The sequence below is a fragment of the Coregonus clupeaformis genome, chromosome 12 (genome assembly GCF_020615455.1).
Source record: "Coregonus clupeaformis isolate EN_2021a chromosome 12, ASM2061545v1, whole genome shotgun sequence".
NCBI lineage: Eukaryota > Metazoa > Chordata > Actinopteri > Salmoniformes > Salmonidae > Coregonus > Coregonus clupeaformis.
The window spans coordinates 62,395,420-62,415,699 of NC_059203.1; the positions used below are offsets into that span (position 1 = coordinate 62,395,420).

At 44.6% G+C, this 20,280-nt stretch overlaps 1 protein-coding gene across 1 annotated transcript in view; it reads right to left on the bottom strand.

The window, feature by feature from the left end:
• LOC121578337 (rho guanine nucleotide exchange factor 3) overlaps positions 1-20,280 on the bottom strand; it is a 133,814-nt gene that overhangs the window by 84,055 nt on the left and 29,479 nt on the right. Inside the window, exon 2 of the mRNA XM_041892652.1 lies at positions 8,511-8,577. Within this exon, the coding sequence (XP_041748586.1) occupies positions 8,511-8,577 (67 nt within the window). The remainder of the gene's footprint in view (positions 1-8,510; positions 8,578-20,280) is intronic.

Genomic DNA, 20,280 nt, shown 5'->3' on the forward strand with positions numbered 1-20,280 from the left:
ACGTTGTCCTGTCCGTTAGGAGCTGACAAGACAGAAACAAACGCTGCAGCAGCATGGCTTGGTCCAGACCCAGGGAAGGTCTGCCCTGCTGCCCTGTTCAGAGCCCCTGATTCCTGACTATCACAAAACTGAGAGAGAACTCTGCCAAATGAGACATTGACTAGCAAAAAAATATATATTGTCAGTGAATAGCAATGACAAAGAACTGTAGGCCTAGCTAGATTAAGGAGGCCCTAGTCTAAGGCAAGGGTTAATGGACACATTTGCAATGTGCTCCAAATGTCCTTGCACTCAAACTCGTATTCTTCAGCTAGATACAACAAATCTATTGAAAACCTTTTATTTTATATGAAGGAATCCTATGAGAAACACAGTTGTACAGAAAAAGCCAACAGTAGAACTTTGATTGAAACATTCTCTAAGATAACTTGGCTGCTCTAAATTATGTTGCTGTGTCTATAAAGCATCATATTTGGGGAAACTCCTTCTATTTGTGTTCAAGCCTCTTCCGGCACACCGCCTCCTAGTCCCAGACAAACCCAGCTCCTATCCTCACAACACAGTGTGCTTTCCAGGCATGGACTGGCACAGTCACTGGTACAATAAGGCCTGTGAGTCTGATACGATCAAACATCCACTCACTGCCAATGTACACCAGAGTCATGCTAAGTTGTTCTTATCATACGAACCCAAACAAAAACTGAACGCAATCAAAAGCAACTGCGAGGAGAATCAAGGAAATACAAGCAAGGAAAAGTGCTGGTCTGTGCTTCAAAGCTATTGTAAAGGACTCAAGAATGTTATAGATCCACTTGACACCCGCAGGATTGTTCTTTTCATGTTACATTAATAATATATTAACAAATAAGTTACAAGCCAGTAATTACTGAAGAGATCAAAAATAAGTCATAAAGTGTGTTTGATATCTACATCAAAGACATAGTATCTGGAGCCACTGTGGCTCCAACTGAAATCTCTGAAATGTTTAGAACTTCAAAGCCTGGAAGTGCAACACAACATTCTGACACTTCAGAGCCAAAAGAAGGCATTTGCCAAAACGTGTTGGTTTAACAATAAAACACCGATATTTCAAACAAACGTTCATCTTCTACAACATCCTGACCAGAGATGCAGCCGAGCAGACAGAACGTGCTGTGCCCTAACCTAAGTAAGGAAGCAAGGCCAGGGCTCTGTTTTCCTCTCCAGTGGCTGAATCAATCCAGGATTCCAGGGCTCTTCCCTGAGTGTGAGGTGCCAGAGAAGTGCCAGCCCCTGGCCTTGTTTGTGTTGGCTGTTCCAACCACCAGACTCACTGTCTGCTCACCCAACCGACCATGTCTCGGTCCCAGCGCTAGCGTCAGAGCAATGTGCAGGAGGGGGAACTGAGCTGAGGCCGAAAGCCATTAACAGGATAGGCAGGAAGAGGAAAGGCAGGGCTCTCTTTATCATATTGACTGACAGGTAGGACAAGACAGGGCAGGAACGTCTTCATATTGACTGACAGGTAGGACAAGACAGGGCAGGACAGGAACGTCTTCATATTGACTGACAGGTAGGACAAGACAGGGTAGGACAGGAACGTCTTCATGTTGACTGACAGGTAGGACAAGAGAGGGTAGGACAGGAATGTCTTCACATTGACTGACAGGTAGGACAAGACAGGGTAGGACAGGAATGTCTTCATATTGACTGACAGGTAGGACAAGACAGGGCAGGACAGGAACTTCATGTTGACTGACAGGTAGGACAAGACAGGGTAGGACAGGAATGTCTTCATATTGACTGACAGGTAGGACAAGACAGGGCAGGACAGGAACTTCATGTTGACTGACAGGTTGTTAGGCTATGGTTCAACCCAGCACTCAGAGAAACAACACGACAAAGGGAGTGGAAGAAACAAAAATATTTAATCAAAGTTAAAATTGTCTTAGTCCAAAAACAACTGAAGTAAAGGAACAGAGTGGGCTAGTCGGCTCCGGAGGAAGGAGAGGCTGAGGCAGGCAGGCAGGCAGGCAGGCAGGCAGGCAGGCAGGCAGGCAGGCAGGCAGGCAGACCGACAGGCAGGAAGGCAGGCAGGTTGGGAGATATGTCCGAAACTAAAGACAAAACAAACGACAGGTTGAGGAGAGTGGAGAGCCAGGCTGAAGACAAAGACAAAATAACTTTACTGGTGAGCCAAGTTACCGCTCTGGTAAGAACAACGATCTGGCGCCGGTGGAGAGCCATGCCCAGGAATAAGTAGTGCAGGTTGATGAGAGAATAGGATGCAGCTGCGTAGGCAGGAATCACTGGAAACAACCCGCAGCTGCACAGGAGAGGCAGATCCTGAGCACGCCCCCTGATCCACTCCAGACACACCCACATAAAGGGGACAAACACACATACAGATACAACAGAAAAAGAGGGGACAAAACAAGGAGGAAGGGAAACAGAAAAGGGAGAGACAAGCTGCCCACATAACAGTACCCCCCTCAATGGTCGCCACCTGGCGACCCACCAGGCCTGTCAGGGTTGTCGTGATGGAAGTCCGTGATCAGCTGAGGATCCAACACAAAACGCTTAGGGACCCAAGACCTCTCCTCTGGTCCATAACCTTCCCAATCGACTAGGTATTGGAGACCCCTACCCCGCCTCCGAGAGTCCAGGAGCCTACTGACGGTGTAGGCCGGATGGTCGTCAATGAGGCGAACAGGTGGAGGTGGATCAGCCGGCGGACACAAAAGGCTGGAGGACACAGGTTTCAGTTGGGAGACGTGGAAAGTAGGGTGTATCTTCATGGCTGAAGGCAACTTCAAACGAACCGCAGCGGGGTTAATGATGGACTCCACCACAAACGGACCCAGGTACCGAGGAGACAGCTTGCGTGATTTGGTACGAAGAGGTACGTTCTTAGATGACAGCCAAACCTCTTGACCAGGATGAAACACAGGTGCGGGAGTCCTGCTCCTATCCGCTGTTGTCTTGTTCCTGTCGGTGGTCCGAAGCAATGCTTCCCGAGCGTCGCTCCACACTCTCTGGCAGCGGCGGAGGTTCTCCTGAACCGAAGGAACAGCCAATTCCTTCTCCTGAGCAGGAAACAGAGGGGGTTGATAACCCATGGTAACCTCGAAGGGTGAAAGACCGGTGGCAGAGGCGGTGAGGGAGTTGTGGGCGTACTCTATCCAGGGCAGATGTTTGGCCCAGGATGATGGATGTTGAGCAGCCACACAACGAAGGGTTGCTTCGAGGTTTTGATTGGCTCTTTCTGTTTGACCGTTGGTCTGGGGATGAAACCCTGAGGACAGACTAACGGAAGCACCCAAAGCAGAACAGAAAACCTTCCAAACACGGGAAGTAAACTGTGGGCCTCTATCAGATACGATGTCCACAGGTATTCCATGGGGACGGAATACATGTTGGACTAGGAGGTCCGCTGTCTCACTGGCAGACGGTAATTTTGGTAATGCTATATAGTGGACAGATTTAGAGAATCTGTCCACAATGGTAAGTATAGTATCATTACCTTCAGACTTGGGTAGGCCGGTGACAAAATCCACGGCAATGTGGGACCAGGGACGGCTGGGAACTGGGAGGGGTAGCAGCAGCCCCGAAGGGGGACTGATGGGAGGCTTTGCCCCGAGCACAGGTTGAACAGGCTGCCACAAAAGCCCGAACGTCAGTTTCCATTGAAGGCCACCAAAAATGTCTCCTAAGCAGCGTCAACGTGCGTCTCATCCCAGGGTGACCAGCAAAACGGGAGGTGTGAATCCACTGCAACACCTGAGACCGGACCGTCTCGGGAACAAAGAGTAGGTTGGGAGGTCCATCACCCGGTCCCGGGTCCGTGGCAAGTGCAGTCTTCACAAGAGACTCGATCTCCCACTGAACAGCCGCCACGACGCATGAGGAAGGCAGGACTGCCTCAGGCTCGCTGGTCTCCGAAGGGTCAGCAAACTGGCGGGACAAAGCATCTGGTTTAACATTTCTTGACCCCGGTCTGTATGTAAGAATAAAGTTAAACCTACTAAAAACAGGGCCCATCTGGCTTGGCGTGAGTTGAGTCTCTTAGTGGCTTGGATGTAAGCCAAGTTTTTGTGGTCAGTCCAGACCACAAACGGCAGTTCAGCTCCATCCAGCCAGTGCCGCCATTCTTCCAGTGCAAGCTTGACCGCCAGCAGTTCCCGGTTTCCAACGTCGTAATTCCGTTCTGTGGGTGACAATTTCTTGGAGAAAAAAGCACAGGGGTGAAGCTTTTGGTCAGTGGGGGGAGCGCTGGGAGAGGACTGCTCCCACACCTGAGTCCGACGCGTTCCACCTCCACAACAAACTGCAGAGAGGTATTGGGGTGTATCAACACGGGGGAGGTGGAAAACAGTTCCTTCAAAACCCCTACCGCCTGCTCCGCCTCAGGGGACCACCGAAAAGGGACTTTAGGAGATGTGAGTCTTGTAAGGGGTGCCACCACTCTACTAAAACCCTTAATGAATCTACGGTAGAAGTTAGCAAAGCCCAAAAATCGTTGAAGTTGCTTACGGGTGGTGGGTGTGGGCCATTCCGTCACTGCCCGGATCTTCTCGGGGTCCGCCTTCACCTGCCCGCTCTCAATTATGAATCCAAGGAACGATGTAGACTGTTTGTGGAACTCACACTTCTCTGCTTTGACGTACAGCTTGTTCTCCAAGAGCCGTTGAAGGACTTGACGGACGTGTGACTCATGCTCCTCGGGTGACTTGGGAAAAAACAAGAATATCATCCAGGTATACAAAGACAAAACGGTTCAAAAATCCCTAAGAACATCGTTCACCATGGCTTGGAAAACCGCAGGGGCATTTGAAAGCCCAAAGGGCATGACCAAATACTCAAAATGTCCCAGTGGAGTGTTGAAAGCGGTTTTCCACTCATCTCCCTTTCGGATTCGGACAAGGTGATAAGCATTCCTGAGGTCGAGCTTGGAAAACACTGTGGCGCCATGCAGAGGTTCAAAAGCTGAGTTGATGAGTGGAAGGGGATACTTGTTTTTAACAGTTATGTTGTTTAAACCCCTGAAATCGATACAGGGGCGTAACGACTTGTCCTTCTTTTCCACGAAAAAGAAACCTGCACCCAAAGGAGACGACGAGGGACGGATTATGCCCGAGACCAGAGAATCACCAATGTACTGCTCCATTGCCTCTCTTTCCGGTCGGGACAGATTGTATAACCGACTAGAGGGCAAGGGAGCACCAGGAAGCAGTTCAATAGGGCAATCATAAGGCCTATGTGGTGGTAGAGACAGAGCCTTGTCCTTACTGAAAACCTCCGCTAAGTCATGGTATTCTTTGGGGACAGATGACAGATCAAGAGGAGCTGAGGGAGGAGTTGGGTTACACTTAGTGGGGGGAACCGCTGACCTCAGGCACTCGGAATGGCAGTTAGTGCTCCAATTGAGAATGGTGTGACGTGTCCAATCAATTTGTGGGTTGTGAAGAGCCAACCAGGGGAAGCCAAGGATTAGGGAGGTAGCTGAGCCAGACATAACTCTTAGCTGAATGCTTTCACAATGATTGCCAGAAATCACTAGGGAAACGGGGGTGGTTTGATGAGTTATCTCCGCGAGGAAGCGCCCATCAAGGGCTGTGACCCGAATGGGGGTAGGTAGTGGCTCCATGGGGATACGAGCTTGTGTAACGAACTGGTGGCTAATAAAGTTATCTTCTGCACCTGAGTCTATGAGAGCTGAGAGTGGCAGGGAATGACTCTGGAAACGTAAGGTTACAGGTACTTGTAATCGGGGAATGATGGGTTCAGGATCTAACTCTGGGCTCGCAAGTAGACCCCACCGTTACGAGCGAGCCTTGTCTTTTGGCCGCTTAGGGCATGTAGCCAGAATGTGTGTGGCGTCTCCACAGTACAGGCACTCACCCGCCTGGAGGCGCCGTTGCCGCTCTGCTGGAGGTAGTCGAGCTCGACCCACTTGCATAGGTTCCTCCTCTGTGCTCGGGATGGAATCAGGAACAAGAAGCTGCCGACTCCGGAGAGGCGAGACTCGAGTGGTTGAAGGCTGGGGAACTCGTCCTCCTAGATGTGGCCGATCGCCTCTCTCCCGACGCCTCTCCCGCAACCGATTGTCAAGCTTGATGGACAGGGAAACGGGAGAATGTAAATCATGTGGCTCATCACGAGCAGCCAGTTCATCCTTAATGGCTTCATTCAAACCGTTTAGAAATGCTCCTTGAAGTGCCACATTGTTCCACTTGGAGTCCGCTGCCAACGTCCAGAACTCAATAGAGTACTCTGCCACACTGTTAGAACCCTGCCTCAAATTAAAAAGTATCTTGGAGGAATTACCCACATGGTCAGGATGGTCAAAAACAGTCTTCAATTTAGCAGAGAAATCAGCAAAAGTCAATCCAGTCAAAGTTTGATCTGAGCACACAGCCTCAGCCCAAACCAGAGCTTTCCCTCTTAACAGCCCCAGAACATAATGTACCTTAGATGCATCAGTAGAAAACGACAGTGGTCTCTGCCGAAAAAATCAAGTCACACTGAAGCAAAAATCCCCGGCACTTGTCCAATTCTCCATTGAACGGTTCAGGCGACGTGACAGGGGGTTCCCGACGGAACGAAGCCTGCCTAGTGTCCGAGGAAACAACTTGGGGTGCATCAAACTGGGGGTCAGAGAGAGATGGAGAACTGATAACAGACAATTTAGAGACGTGTGTAGTTAACTGAGTCACCTGGTTCAGCAGTTGATGATTATCTTCCACAAGAGTCCGAATCAACTGGTCATGCTGTCCTAGCAACGTTCCTTGAGCCTGGATAGCTTGTTGGAAGCTGTCTTTGTTTGCCCCGTGCTGTTTCTCTGTTGGGTCCATGGCCAGATCGTTCTGTTAGGCTATGGTTCAACCCAGCACTCAGAGAAACAACACGACAAAGGGAGTGGAAGAAACAAAAATATTTAATCAAAGTTAAAATTGTCTTAGTCCAAAAACAACTGAAGTAAAGGAACAGAGTGGGCTAGTCGGCTCCGGAGGAAGGAGAGGCTGAGGCAGGCAGGCAGGCAGGCAGGCAGGCAGGCAGGCAGGCAGGCAGGCAGGCAGGCAGACCGACAGGCAGGAAGGCAGGCAGGTTGGGAGATATGTCCGAAACTAAAGACAAAACAAACGACAGGTTGAGGAGAGTGGAGAGCCAGGCTGAAGACAAAGACAAAATAACTTTACTGGTGAGCCAAGTTACCGCTCTGGTAAGAACAACGATCTGGCGCCGGTGGAGAGCCATGCCCAGGAATAAGTAGTGCAGGTTGATGAGAGAATAGGATGCAGCTGCGTAGGCAGGAATCACTGGAAACAACCCGCAGCTGCACAGGAGAGGCAGATCCTGAGCACGCCCCCTGATCCACTCCAGACACACCCACATAAAGGGGACAAACACACATACAGATACAACAGAAAAAGAGGGGACAAAACAAGGAGGAAGGGAAACAGAAAAGGGAGAGACAAGCTGCCCACATAACACAGGTAGGACAAGACAGGGTAGGACAGGAATGTCTTCATATTGACTGACAGGTAGGACAAGACAGGGCAGGACAGGAACGTCTTCATATTGACTGACAGGTAGGACAAGACAGGGCAGGACAGGAACGTCTTCATATTGACTGACAAGAGTCCTCAAGCTACTAGGACCTCAGATGACAGGCTCTTTGACCTGAGTCAACTGATCTACAGCCACAGTGTGTAGGTGGTAAAGATTATGTTACATCCAAAGACACTAGTCCTACCCAGAGCCTAACATTTAGATATTCCAAACATATTCCTTATATAAAGCTGGGATCTAATCTAAATAGAAGGTTCTGGGCCTACCTACTGTATCACAATGTAATAATAACTGCTCTTATATAAGGACATTGGGTTCTAAACCGTTACACAACATACATTTTGATGACTTTGTTTTCTCCCTGCCTGACAGTAATACCTGTAGCTGTAATAAATTCAAGCCTCTCAAAAGCAAAAGTCAAGTTCTTCATTCCTCTGCCCTCCAGTGTCAGGTTTCCTTTGAAAAATAAACAGCAATCAAATGCTTTAAAGATCAATCCAGTTTGTTCACACTTAGGCCAAAACACGCTTAGGCTGAGTCCGAAATTGCACCCTTTTCCCTACATAGTAGTGCACTAATTTTGACCAGGGAACATCGGGCCACCTCTCTCTCAGGCAGAGACAGTCCTTCAATTTAACTCCAGACAAACATACAGGGGAGAGACAATTGCAGGGCATCCTGGGTGAGGATTTACATGAGAAAATGACAATGTCCTACTTGTTAAAAAAACAAAAACATGACTCAATTTCATTTCCTGAGTAGGGATGAGAGATCCAACGCTGTCAGAATGATTGGGAATCATAATTAATCAATTTGCTCTGAGGAAGATCCAGGAGAGTATGAATATGGCAGTGTTACTGCATTCACTCATGTGAGCGCACACACACGCACGCACACATACGCACAGTCCCATTCGGATGCTGACTAACAATAGTTATAACATTGTGTAAACCACTTACCCCTCTGAACATCCAGCTGTCGGGCGAAGGGAGGAGAGAGAAGGAGCTCTTTTTTTGCAGTGTCTGCCTGAGGAAGGAGAGGAGAGCAAGAGAGGGTCAGAGAAAGAAAAGAAAAGCAGTGTAAATCTCTGTCGATTAAACCACAGTACAGTCCAAACAAAGACACTGAAGATACTGCAGCAGCCCCAGCGTCTAATCACATTCACTCAAGTCAGACCCTCATAGACCAAACAAATGACATCACCACTCTGTTAATGTTAATGGGGATGAACCTGTACTGGTGGAGAGGCCCTTTGAAGTTCAGGAAGCAGCTAATGGAACCTAAACACACACATGCAAACACGTCACGCTCTCTCACACACAAACACACACATACGCACACACACACACACACAGGTGACAGAACCGACACCCATGCAGGTCCCTAAACACAAACACACTAAAGCCTTTATGCAGTGGCATACCGCAGTTTCACGGGTAGTGGAGCCCTTACACAGCCTGGAGGTGTGTTGGGTCATTGTCCTGTTGAAAAACAAATGATAGTCCCACTAAGCCCAAACCAGATGGGATGGCGTATCGCTGCAGAATGCTGTGGACGCAATGCTGTTTAAGTGTGCCTTGAATTCTAAATAAATCACAGACAGTGTCACCAGCAAAGCACCCCCACACCATAACACCTCCTCCTCCATGCTTTACGGTGAGAAATACACATGCGGAGATCATCCGTTCACCCACACCGCGTCTCAAAAAGACACGGAGGTTGGAACCAAACATCTCAAATTTGGACTCCAGACCAAAGGACACATTTCCACCGGTCTAATGTCCATTGCTCGTGTTTCTTGGCCCAAGCAAGTCTCTTCATATTATTGGTGTCCTTTAGTAGTGGTTTCTTTGCAGCAATTTGACCATGAAGGCCTGATTCACACAGTCTCCTCTGAACAGTTGATGTTGAGATGTGTCTGTTACTTGAACTCTGTGAAGCATTTATTTGGGCTGCAATTTCTGAGGCTGGTAACTCTAATGAACTTATCCTCTGCAGCAGAGGTAACTCTGGGTCTTCCATTCCTGTGGCGGTTCTCATGAGAGACAGTTTCATCATAGCGCTTGACGGTTTTTGCGACTGCACTTGAAGAAACTTTCAAAGTTCTTGAAATTTTCCGGATTGACCGACCTTCATGTCTTAAAGTAATGATGGACTGTCGTTTCTCTATGCTTATTTGAGCTGTTCTTGCCATAATATGGACTTGGTCTTTTACCAAATAGGGCTATCTTCTGTATACCCCCCCACCCCACCTTGTCACAACACAACTGATTGGCTCAAACGCATTAACAAGGAAAGAAATTCCAAAAATTAACTTTAAGAAGGCACACCTGTTAATTGAAATGCATTCCAGGTGACTACCTCATGAAGCTGGTTGAGAGAATGCCAAGAGTGTGCAAAGCTGTCATCAAGGCAAAGGGTGGCTATTTGAAGAAATCTCAAAAATAAAATATATTTTGATTAGTTTAAAACTTTTTTACTACATGAATCCATATGTGTTATTTCATAGTTATGATGTCTTCACTATTATTATACAATGTAGAAAATAGTAAAAATAAAGAAAAACCCTTGAATGAGTAGGTGTGTCCAGACTTTTGACTGGTACTGTATATATTTTTTTAATTTCTTTTTTTGGGGCAGGGGGGACACAGCTAACTTCATTCAATTCTACACATTTTGCAATGGGGCAAAGATTTTAAAAAATCTGTTTTATAGCTAATCTCATGCTATTCTACACAGTTTGCAATGAGGCCATAGAGATCCTATTAAATTAATTAAATTACTAGAGGGCTATATCATAAACCCTTGAAGTTCCAAAATGGGGAGAAAATGGCAGCCATATTGGTCAGGGAGAAATACAAACCGGTCTAATTGGAATGAATGGCAGTAGAGGCATAATCCTGATTTTACTTATGCAGGAAAATAAAACAAAAGCATGTGAAATATCACAAATTGTGTAATAGAAGTACTGTCATATAATCATAAATACAGTTTACATTGGTGTAAAAAACATTAGGAACATCTTCCTAATATTGAGCTACACCCCCTTTTGCCCTCAGAACAGCCTCAATTTGTCGGGGCATGGACTACAAAGTGTTGAAAGCGTTCCACAGGGATGCTGGCCCATGTTGACTCCAATGCTTCCCACAGTTGTGTCAAGTTAGCTGGATGTCCTTTGGGTGGTGGACCATTCTTGATACATACGGGAAACTGTTGAGCAGGGTTCTTCAATTCCGGTCCTGGAGGGCCGAAACACCTCTGTTTTTCATCCTCTCCTTCTAATCAGGGGCTAATTCAGACCTGGGACACCAGGTGAGTGCAATTAACTACCAGGTAGAAATAAAAAACAGAAGTGTTTCGGCCCTCCAGGACCGGAATTGAAGAACCCTGCTGTTGAGTGTGAAAAACCCTGCAGCGTTGCAGTTCTTGACACACGGTGCACCTGGTACTACCATACCCCATTCAAAGGCACTTCAATCTTTTGTCTTGCCAACTCACCCTCTGCTGGCACATACACAATCCATGTCTCAATTGTCTCAAGGCTTAAAAATCCTTCTTTAACCTGTCTCCTCCCCTTGAAGTGGATTTAACAGGTGAAATCAATAAGGGAGCATAGCTTTCACCTGGTCAGTCTATGTCATGGAAAGAGCAGTGTATACAGGTTTTATACCAATTTTCTGCATAAAAAGCCTCTAACATACACTGTATATGTAAACAGACCATAAATGTCTAAATTGTAGTTTTCTTGGAAAGCTAAGCGTGCTATTATATGATACAATATCAGTACTTGTTGTGTTTACAGCTTGTCTAAGTTCTATCATCTACTGATTTCAACCAGTGTATGGCTGTTGCCACGACTTCCTCCGAAGCTGCCTCCCCTCCTTGTTCGGGCAGGCTTCGGCGGTCGTCACCAGCCTTCTAGCCACTGCCGCTCCATATCTCATCATTCCATTTGTCTTGTCTTGTCAATTACACACACCTGGTTCATATTCCCCTCATTAGTACGTGTTTATGAGTTCCCTCTGCCCCCCTTGTCCTTGTGGGTGATTGTTCATTGTGAGGATTAGTAGCTCGGTTGAGCTCAGTATTTTGTATTGCCTGGGGATTTTCCCTGTGTGCATGTTTGTTCCAGTGCGTATGTTTTGCACACTGGACTGGTTACACTGGATTACGGAATAAACTCTGTATACTGTGATTTACCCTCCTGCGCCTGACTCCTTCAAATCACATTTTACATTTTAGTCATTTAGCAGACGTTCTTATCCAGAGCGACTTACAGTTAGTGAGTGCATACATTTTTCATACTGGCCCCCCGTGGGAATCAAACCCACAACCCTGGCGTTGCAAGTGCCATGCTCTACCATCTGAGCTACAGGAGGCCCATCACAGCTGTGGATTTACTGCATTGTTTAAATGGAATGTTGGCGTATTGGCACTTAATTAGAAAAATGTATGGAATCATTCATCTGAAACTTTCTGGCTAGCTAGCTAACAAACATAAACCTACAGTACAGATAAATTCTTCAAATTCATTATTTTACACAATTTCTTATCACAGCACTGGCAAACCATGGTCGACCAACTCCCTGACCAAAATGGCTGAACTTTATTCCATCATAAGAAGGTTCATGTCCCTTCTATGTAGTATTCTAATTCCTAATTCTATGGGGACGACCTCCAGGGAGTTTGGGGTTCAGGGGTGTGTGGTACGCCATTGCCTTTATGGTACACGCTTAGAAAAAAAGGTGCTATCTAGAACCTAAAAGGGTTCATCGACTGTCCCCATAGGAGAACCCTTTGAATAATCATTTTTGGTTCCATGTAGAACCCTTTCCACAGACGGTTCTACATGGTATCCAAAAGGGTTCTACCTGGAACCAAAAAGGGTTCTACCTGGAACCAAAAAGGGTTTTCCTATGGGGACAGCCGTAGAACCCTTTTGGAACCCTTTTTTCTAAGAGTGTAGGAGCTAATGGTCAGAAGCAGCATTGTCTGAAGAGTCTGAAGATGGCCATGATACATTGTTCATTGATGATTCAGGACCATTCAAAGACCTGACGATGATGACGATCGTAGCCATGTATTTACATGATGTGATTGTGTGTTTAAAGTGCGCTAAAGGGAAACCAGGCTTGATTCACAGACTGTAGGAATGACAGAGATAGACAGCATGGTTTTGTTTAAACGTGTGTGTGCCTTGGATGGCTGAAGAGCAGATACGATTCAAACCTCTGAGGTTAGTCTCCCGTGACACACTGTAACATAAATGTTAACTGGCCAGCACATGGGAGATTTTGTTCTGAGGTCAGACATTAGTCCAAAGGTGGCCAGCCAGTAAGTAGCTACGACCTGAAATAAAGATCAGTCAGGGTCACACAGTAGAAAATAAGTTCAGTCAGTCGGTAGCCACTGTGTCACTAGCACACAAATACAATAACCGAGTTAGACAACTGTAGGTCTTGGCTCCTCTGTAAGGTCAGGTAAATTACTTTAGGCCTGAGTCTGTCAACAAGCTAAGGACTCGTCAGTAGAGGAGTAATCTTCGTCTGAGAACACCAAGCATCAATCATCATCCACATACCGACATTCCTCTTCTCTCTCTCTCTCTCTCTCTCTCTCTCTCTCTCTCTCTCTGACTGCCACCATCTCTCTCTCATTCACACTTTATCCTCTCTCCCTCACCCCCTGCAGGAAGAAAACACTCCTGTATCTCCACTAAAATCTTTACCTCAGCTTCTGGCCCGAACTCTGACCTGGAGCTATTGACACCCTGCGAAACACTTCACTACTGACAACCTGGGTCAACCATTCATTACTGCACACCTTACACAAATATAAGTTAGTTTAGGTCACTCAGGAATTACATTAACCCCCTGTTTGACAGTAATAATCTTCTGCTCAATATAGCTTAACTTAATTATGAGATAAATATAAAATCATAATGTGATGTAAGTGTATATTAATATGATCTTAGTGTATAATATAATATTATAATACTAATAGTATTATTCTAGATTCTCCTTCTAACTCCCTGGATAAAGGATTGATGCTGTGAGATTCCTTGCATGGTTTCATACGAGTATGTTACCTAACTTCATCTGGCTCTGTTTTTATCATCATTGCACAAAGCAGTACACCCTTAGAAAAAAAGGTGCTAAGTAGAACCATACAGGGTTCTTTGTTTTGTCCCCATAGGGGAACCCTTTTTAGTGCTTGGTAGAACCCTTTGCAGAGGGTTCTATCTAGAACACTCTATGTAGGGTTCTTCAAAGTACCCCCCTTTATGACAATACATTACATATCCCATTAGGTCCTTCTTTGAGGGCCTAGTTATATCCTAACGCAGTGGTGTTAGGAATCTCCTGGTTAACAGGCCACATCAGACCTGCAAGTCACATTATGCTGCCTTGCAAAGTGATGTGTAAATCCTTTAGGAATCCAGAGTTACGATATCCAACAAGTGGAATTGTTAATTACCCAAAACCTGCATTCAGAATGACTGCCAGAATGACTGAATACTAAGATTACCTCAATCATCTAAACTGGAACAACCATCTCAGTAACAGTTGTAATTAATCCAATTACTAACAGATTGTATTAGTTTAGAAAATAGTATGTTATTTATCTTTGTGTTGCATAAAATTAATCAACCAGTCAAAATCACAGATATTACAGTAAAACAAACAATTCTGATAATCTCCCTGCAATAGAGCATGCTGGGAAATATTACATCTGGTTATACGTAGAACCCTTCTTGCCTTCCAAAGAATCCTTCTTGCCTTCCAAAGAATCATCAAATAACCTTTTCTTCCAAAAACAGTTTTTCGGATGTTAAAGGTTCTAGGTAGAACCCTTTGACTTACAAAGAACCCTTGTCTTCCAAAATGGGTTATTCTGATCAAAACGGTTCTTGGTAGAACCCTATCCCTCCACAAAGAACCCCCTTGGAACCCTTTTTTCTAAGTGTGTATCTGACCATTCCATGTGTTGTTGCTTCATAGAAGAGTGAGAGCTTCTTTACATACAGTGCCTTCAGAAAGTATTCATATCACTTGACCTATTCCCCATTTTGTTGTGTTACATCCTGAATTCAAAATGGATTAAATCTATTTTTTTTACTCACCCATCTACACACAATACCCCTTAATGACAAAGTGAAAACATGTTTTTAGAAATGTTACCACATTTATTGAAAATGAAATACAGAAAAATCTAATTTACATACAGTGCAGTGAAAAAGTATTTGTCAGCTTTCAGATTTTCTCTATTTTTGCATATTTTTGATACTAAATGTTATCAGATCTTCAACGAAAACCTAATATTAAATAAAGGGAACCTGAGTTTACAAACAACAAAAAAAAGTATAATTATTTAATTTATTTAATTAACAAAGTTATGCAACACCCAATTTCCCTGTGTGAAAAAGTAATTGCCCCCTTACACTCAATAACTGGTTGTGCCACATTCACCTGCAATGACTGCAACCAAATGCTTCCTGTAGTTGTTGATCAGTCTCTCACATCGCTGTGGAGGAATGTTGGCCCACTCTTGCATGCAGAACTGCTTTACAGTGGCTTACGAAAGTATTCACCCCCCTTGGCATTTTTCCTATTTTGTTGCCTTACAACCTGGAATTAAAATGGATTTTTTGGGGGTTTGTATCATTTGATTTACACAACATGCCTACCACTTTGAAGATGCTCTATAAACTTGGAACATCTAGCCACTGGGATTTTTGCCCATTCTTCAAGGCAAAACTGCTCCAGCTCCAAGTTGGATGGGTTCCGCTGGTGCACAGCAATCGTTAAGTCATACCACAGATTCTCAATTGGATTGAGGTCTGGGCTTTGACTAGGCCATTCCAAGACATTTAAATGTTTCCCCTTAAACCACTCGAGTGTTGCTTTAGCAGTATGCTTAGGGTCATTGTCCTGCTGGAAGGTGAACCTCTGTCCCAGTCTCAAATCTCTGGAAGACTGAAACAGGTTTCCCTCAAGAATTTCCCTGTATTTAGCGCCGTCCATCATTCCTGCAATTCTGACCAGTTTCCCAGTCCCTGCCGATGAAAAACATCCCCACAGCATGATGCTGCCACCACCATGCTTCACTGTGGGGATGGTGTTCATAGCATTTTCCTTGATGGCCAAAAAGCTCAATTTTAGTCTCATCTGACCAGAGTACCTTCTTCCATATGTTTGGGGAGTCTCCCACATGCTTTTTGGCGAACACCAAACGTGTTTGCTTATTTTGTTCTTTAAGCAATGGCTTTTTTCTGGCCACTCTTCAGTTCAAAGTTTCTGATATTTTTTTATAACCCAACCCTGATCTGTACTTCTCCACAACTTTGTCCCTGACCTGTTTGGAGAGCTCCTTGGTCTTCATGGTGCCGCTTGCTTGGTGGTGCCGCTTGCTTGGTGGTGCCCCTTGCTTAGTGGTGTTGCAGACTCTGGGGCCTTTCAGAACAGGTGTATATATACTGAGATCATGTGACAGATCATGTGACACTTAGATTGCACACAGGTGGACTTTATTTAACTACTTATGTGACTTCTGAAGGTAATTGGTTGCACCAGATCTTATTTAGGGGCTTCATAGCAAAGGGGGATAATACATATGCACGCACCACTTTTCCATTATTTATTTTTTAGAATTTTTTGAATCAAGTTATTTTTTTCATTTCACTTCACCAATTTGGACTATTATGTCCATTACATGAAATCCAAATAAAACTGCAGTGTTTGGTTTTCAGCAGACATAATGGGACCCATCTCGTCCAAAAAACAAATCAGTTGTGTGTAGAGTACAACTACAGCTGTCTAAACAGAACTAGAATGGCATTTCTATTTCTATAGTCTATTTGCCCAAATCTAAGGATTTGGCTGTCTAACACACTGACATGCACAGCTCTCTGGGTGAGGTTCTGTCTTCATGTCTCCAGTGGGTGATGAAGTCCCTTCCATCTATGTAATGTATTATATGTTATGGACATGTGCAGTCAGGTGGCAGGAGGGGTGGAGTGCATTACACTCCATCCTGGATATGACAGAGTTTGCCTCATGGGTCCAGCAGGCTGAGTTCAATAACTGGCAGATGTGAGATGCAGGAGGATGGCACTCTTCTCATACTGAGTAGCCTACAGAGCAATATGAGAAGAATGCAATTGCTGAACTTATGTAGATATTCTAAACAAAGTGTTTTGATAACTTTCAAATGTAACGTTTCCATGTAGAATAAACCAACCATGACATAAGACTGTAGAAGCAATGATCTGCTAACATATAGTACCATTCCATTCAATAATAACAAAAGACAATAAAAAGTGTATTGTATAATTTTTATTCTGAGTTCCCAATTTCCCAATTCAGTATCAACCTGTCTTTCAGTCAGATGACTCCACAATCAAAGCCTCTCTCCTGTCCTCCTTCTGTAGAACACACCCAGCATCATATGATTCATAACGCATCATACAGGGATGATTTATGTATTTTGAAAGTTACATATGAAAACTTGATTGATGACAAGCAAAACATTTTGGGACTATGTCAACAATGGACTAATGAAAAAAAAAAAAAATGTTTTTGGGTGGAGTTTTCCTTTAACCTTTTATTTTACACCTAGTCCTTGAGCAGGAAATGACCATAAATGGACTGGGGTCTAATGAGCCCACTGCCCACTCAACAGGCTCTGTCTGTGACTCACTCAGAGCTCTCAGGGGAGTTATGCTTCCATTGTTCCATCCACCCTACTATACTCCCCTAATCTCCTTCCATGCACACTGCTGCACTCCCCTAGTCTCCATCCATGCACACTAGTACACTACTCCCTTAGTCACCTCCCATACATGTTTTATGTAATCCATTAAAAGCAAAGTAATGGAAAGCTCCATAACTAATGATGAACAAATATAATGCAGAATATGAACATTTGCCAAAACAGCACTTCAGAATGCAAGATAAGGATATTTGAAAATACTTTTAGATAAAATATAGATAGTACAATGTGTCCTGAAAATGGATAGCTAGAACAGGCCTGATGAGAATAGGGTGACAGTTTCCATCTGTTTAGAAAGGGCAGACGACATGCCACAACTTCACTAGTGTTCCTCCAGTCTATAGTTAATCCCCTCTCAGTAAAAACAAACCTCTGGGGCTCTCTAGTGGTCAAAAAGGTGCACAACATCAACCAACGCATCTCTAGTCTACACTACCGGTCAAAGGTTTTAGAACACCTACTCATTCAAGGGTTTTTTCTTTCTTTTTACTATTTTCTACATTATAGAATAATAGTGAAGATATCACAACTATGAAATATCACAGTTATGGAATCATGTAATAACCAAAAAAGTGTTAAACAAATAAAAATATATTTGAGATTTGAGATTCTTCAAATAGCCACCCTTTGCCTTGATGACAGCTTTGCACACTCTTGGCATTCTCTCAACCAGCTTCATTAGGTAGTCACCTGGAATGCATTTCAATTAACAGGTGTACCTTCTTAAAAGTTAATTTGTGGAATTTCTTTCCTTCTTAATGCATTTGAGCCAATCGGTTGTGTTGTGACAAGGTAGGGGTGGTATACAGAAGATAGCCCTATTTGGTAAAAGACCAAGTCCATATTATGGCAAGAACAGCTCAAATAAGCAAAGAGAAACAACAGGCTATCATTACTTTAAGACATGAAGGTCAGTCAATAGGGAAAATTAAGAACTTCAAGTGCAGTCGCAAAAATCATCAAGCGCTATGATGAAACTGGCTCTCATGAGGACCACCACAGAGGATACGTTCAATAGAGTTACCAGCCTCAGAAATTGCAGCCCAAATAAATGCTTCACAGAGTTCAAGTAACAGACACATCTCAACATCAACTGTTCAGAGGAGACTGTGTGAATCAGGCCTTCATGGTCGAATTGCTACAAAGAAACCACTACTAAAGGACACAAATAAGAAGAGACTTGCTTGGGCCAAGAAACATGAGCAATGGACATTAGACCGGTGGAAATGTGTCCTTTGGTCTGGAGTCCAAATTGGAGATTTCTGGTTCTAACCGCTGTGTCTTTGTGAAACGCATAAAGCATGGAGGAGGAGGTGTTATGGTGTGGGGGTGCTTTGCTGGTGACATTGTCTGAGATTTATTTAGAATTCAAGGCACACTTAACCAGCATGGCTACCACAGCATTCTGCAGCGATATGCCATCCCATCTGGTTTGGGATTAGTGGGACTATCATTTGTTTTTCAACTGGACAATGACCCAACACACCTCCAGGCTGTGTAAGGGCTACTTGACCAAGAAGGAGAGTGATTGAGTGCTGCATCAGATGACCTGGCCTCCACAATCCCCCGACCTTAACCAAATTGAGATGGTTTGGGATGAGTCGGACCGCAGAGTGAAGGAAAAGCAGCCAACAAGTGCTCAGCTTATGTGGGAACTCCTTCAAGACTGTTGGAAAAGCATTCCAGGTAAAGCTGGTTGAGAGAATGCCAAGAGTGTGCAATGCTGTCATCAAGGCAAAGGGTGGCTATTTGAAGAATCTCAAATATAATTTACTTTGATTTGTTTAACACTTTTTTGGTTACTACATGATTCCATATGTATTATTTCGTTGTTTTGATGTCTTCACTATTATTCTACAATGTAGAAAATAGTAAAATAAAGAAAACCCCTTGAATGAGTAGGTGTTCTAAAACTTTTGACCAGTAGTGTACACTGAAAGGTTATGCAGTTATGACTGAGTAGGGCCAGGAGTTTTCTGTGATCATCAGAGGGTTTTTTCTAACCAGGGGACCTGACTTGGAACAACTCCTGGCCCAGTAACAGCATATGAGGGAAGCTGAACCTTCACTATAAAACAAAACTAACCCACCACAGGCCACAAGTGACTGTCAGGTTTCAAAAGCCAATCTAGGAAAACATCCTATACTTCTTCCTGGGCTATACTCGGCCTTGTCTCAGGGTAGTAAGTTAGTCCCCAGTCCACTTGGTCGTACTGCTGATCCAGTTCTGCTGTCCTGACTGCTGCTGTGGACCAATGATGTATATATAAACCCTGGATTGCTGATACTTGGTCAATTAAAGGCTTTGAAGCCACCGGCCGCCATATTGTTCCTCAGAAGGTTATGAAAAGCCAACTGACATTGACTCCTGAGGTGTTGAACTGTTGCACCCTCTTCAGCCATCATGGTTATTATTTGACCCTGCTGGTTATCTATTAACATTTGAACATCTGGAATTACGATCTGGCCTTAATGCCACATGTACTCTTAAATCTCCACCTGGCACAGCCAGAAGAGGACTGGATACCCCTCTGAGCCTGGTTCCTCTCTAGGTTGCTTCCTAGGTTCCTGCCTTCTAGGGAGTTTTCCTAGCCATTGTGCTTCTGCATCTGCATTGCTTGCTCTTTGTGGTTTTGAAGCTAGAGGAAATAAAGTTTCATTTGAAAGGAAAGGGAAAGGGGGATACCTGAACATCTCCCTTATCAAGCGAGAGAGAGAGTGAGCATAGCCTTGCTATTGAGAGAGGCCGCCATAGGCAGACCTGGCTCTTGAGAGAAGAAAGGCAATGTGCCCACTGCCCACAAAATTAGGTGGAAACTGAGCTGCACTTCCTTACCTCCTGTCAAAGGCAAACTACATTACCAAAAGTATGTGGACAGCTGCTCGTAGAACACCTTATTCCAAAATCATGGGCATTAATTTGGAGTTGGTTCCCCATTTGCTGCTATAACAGCCTCC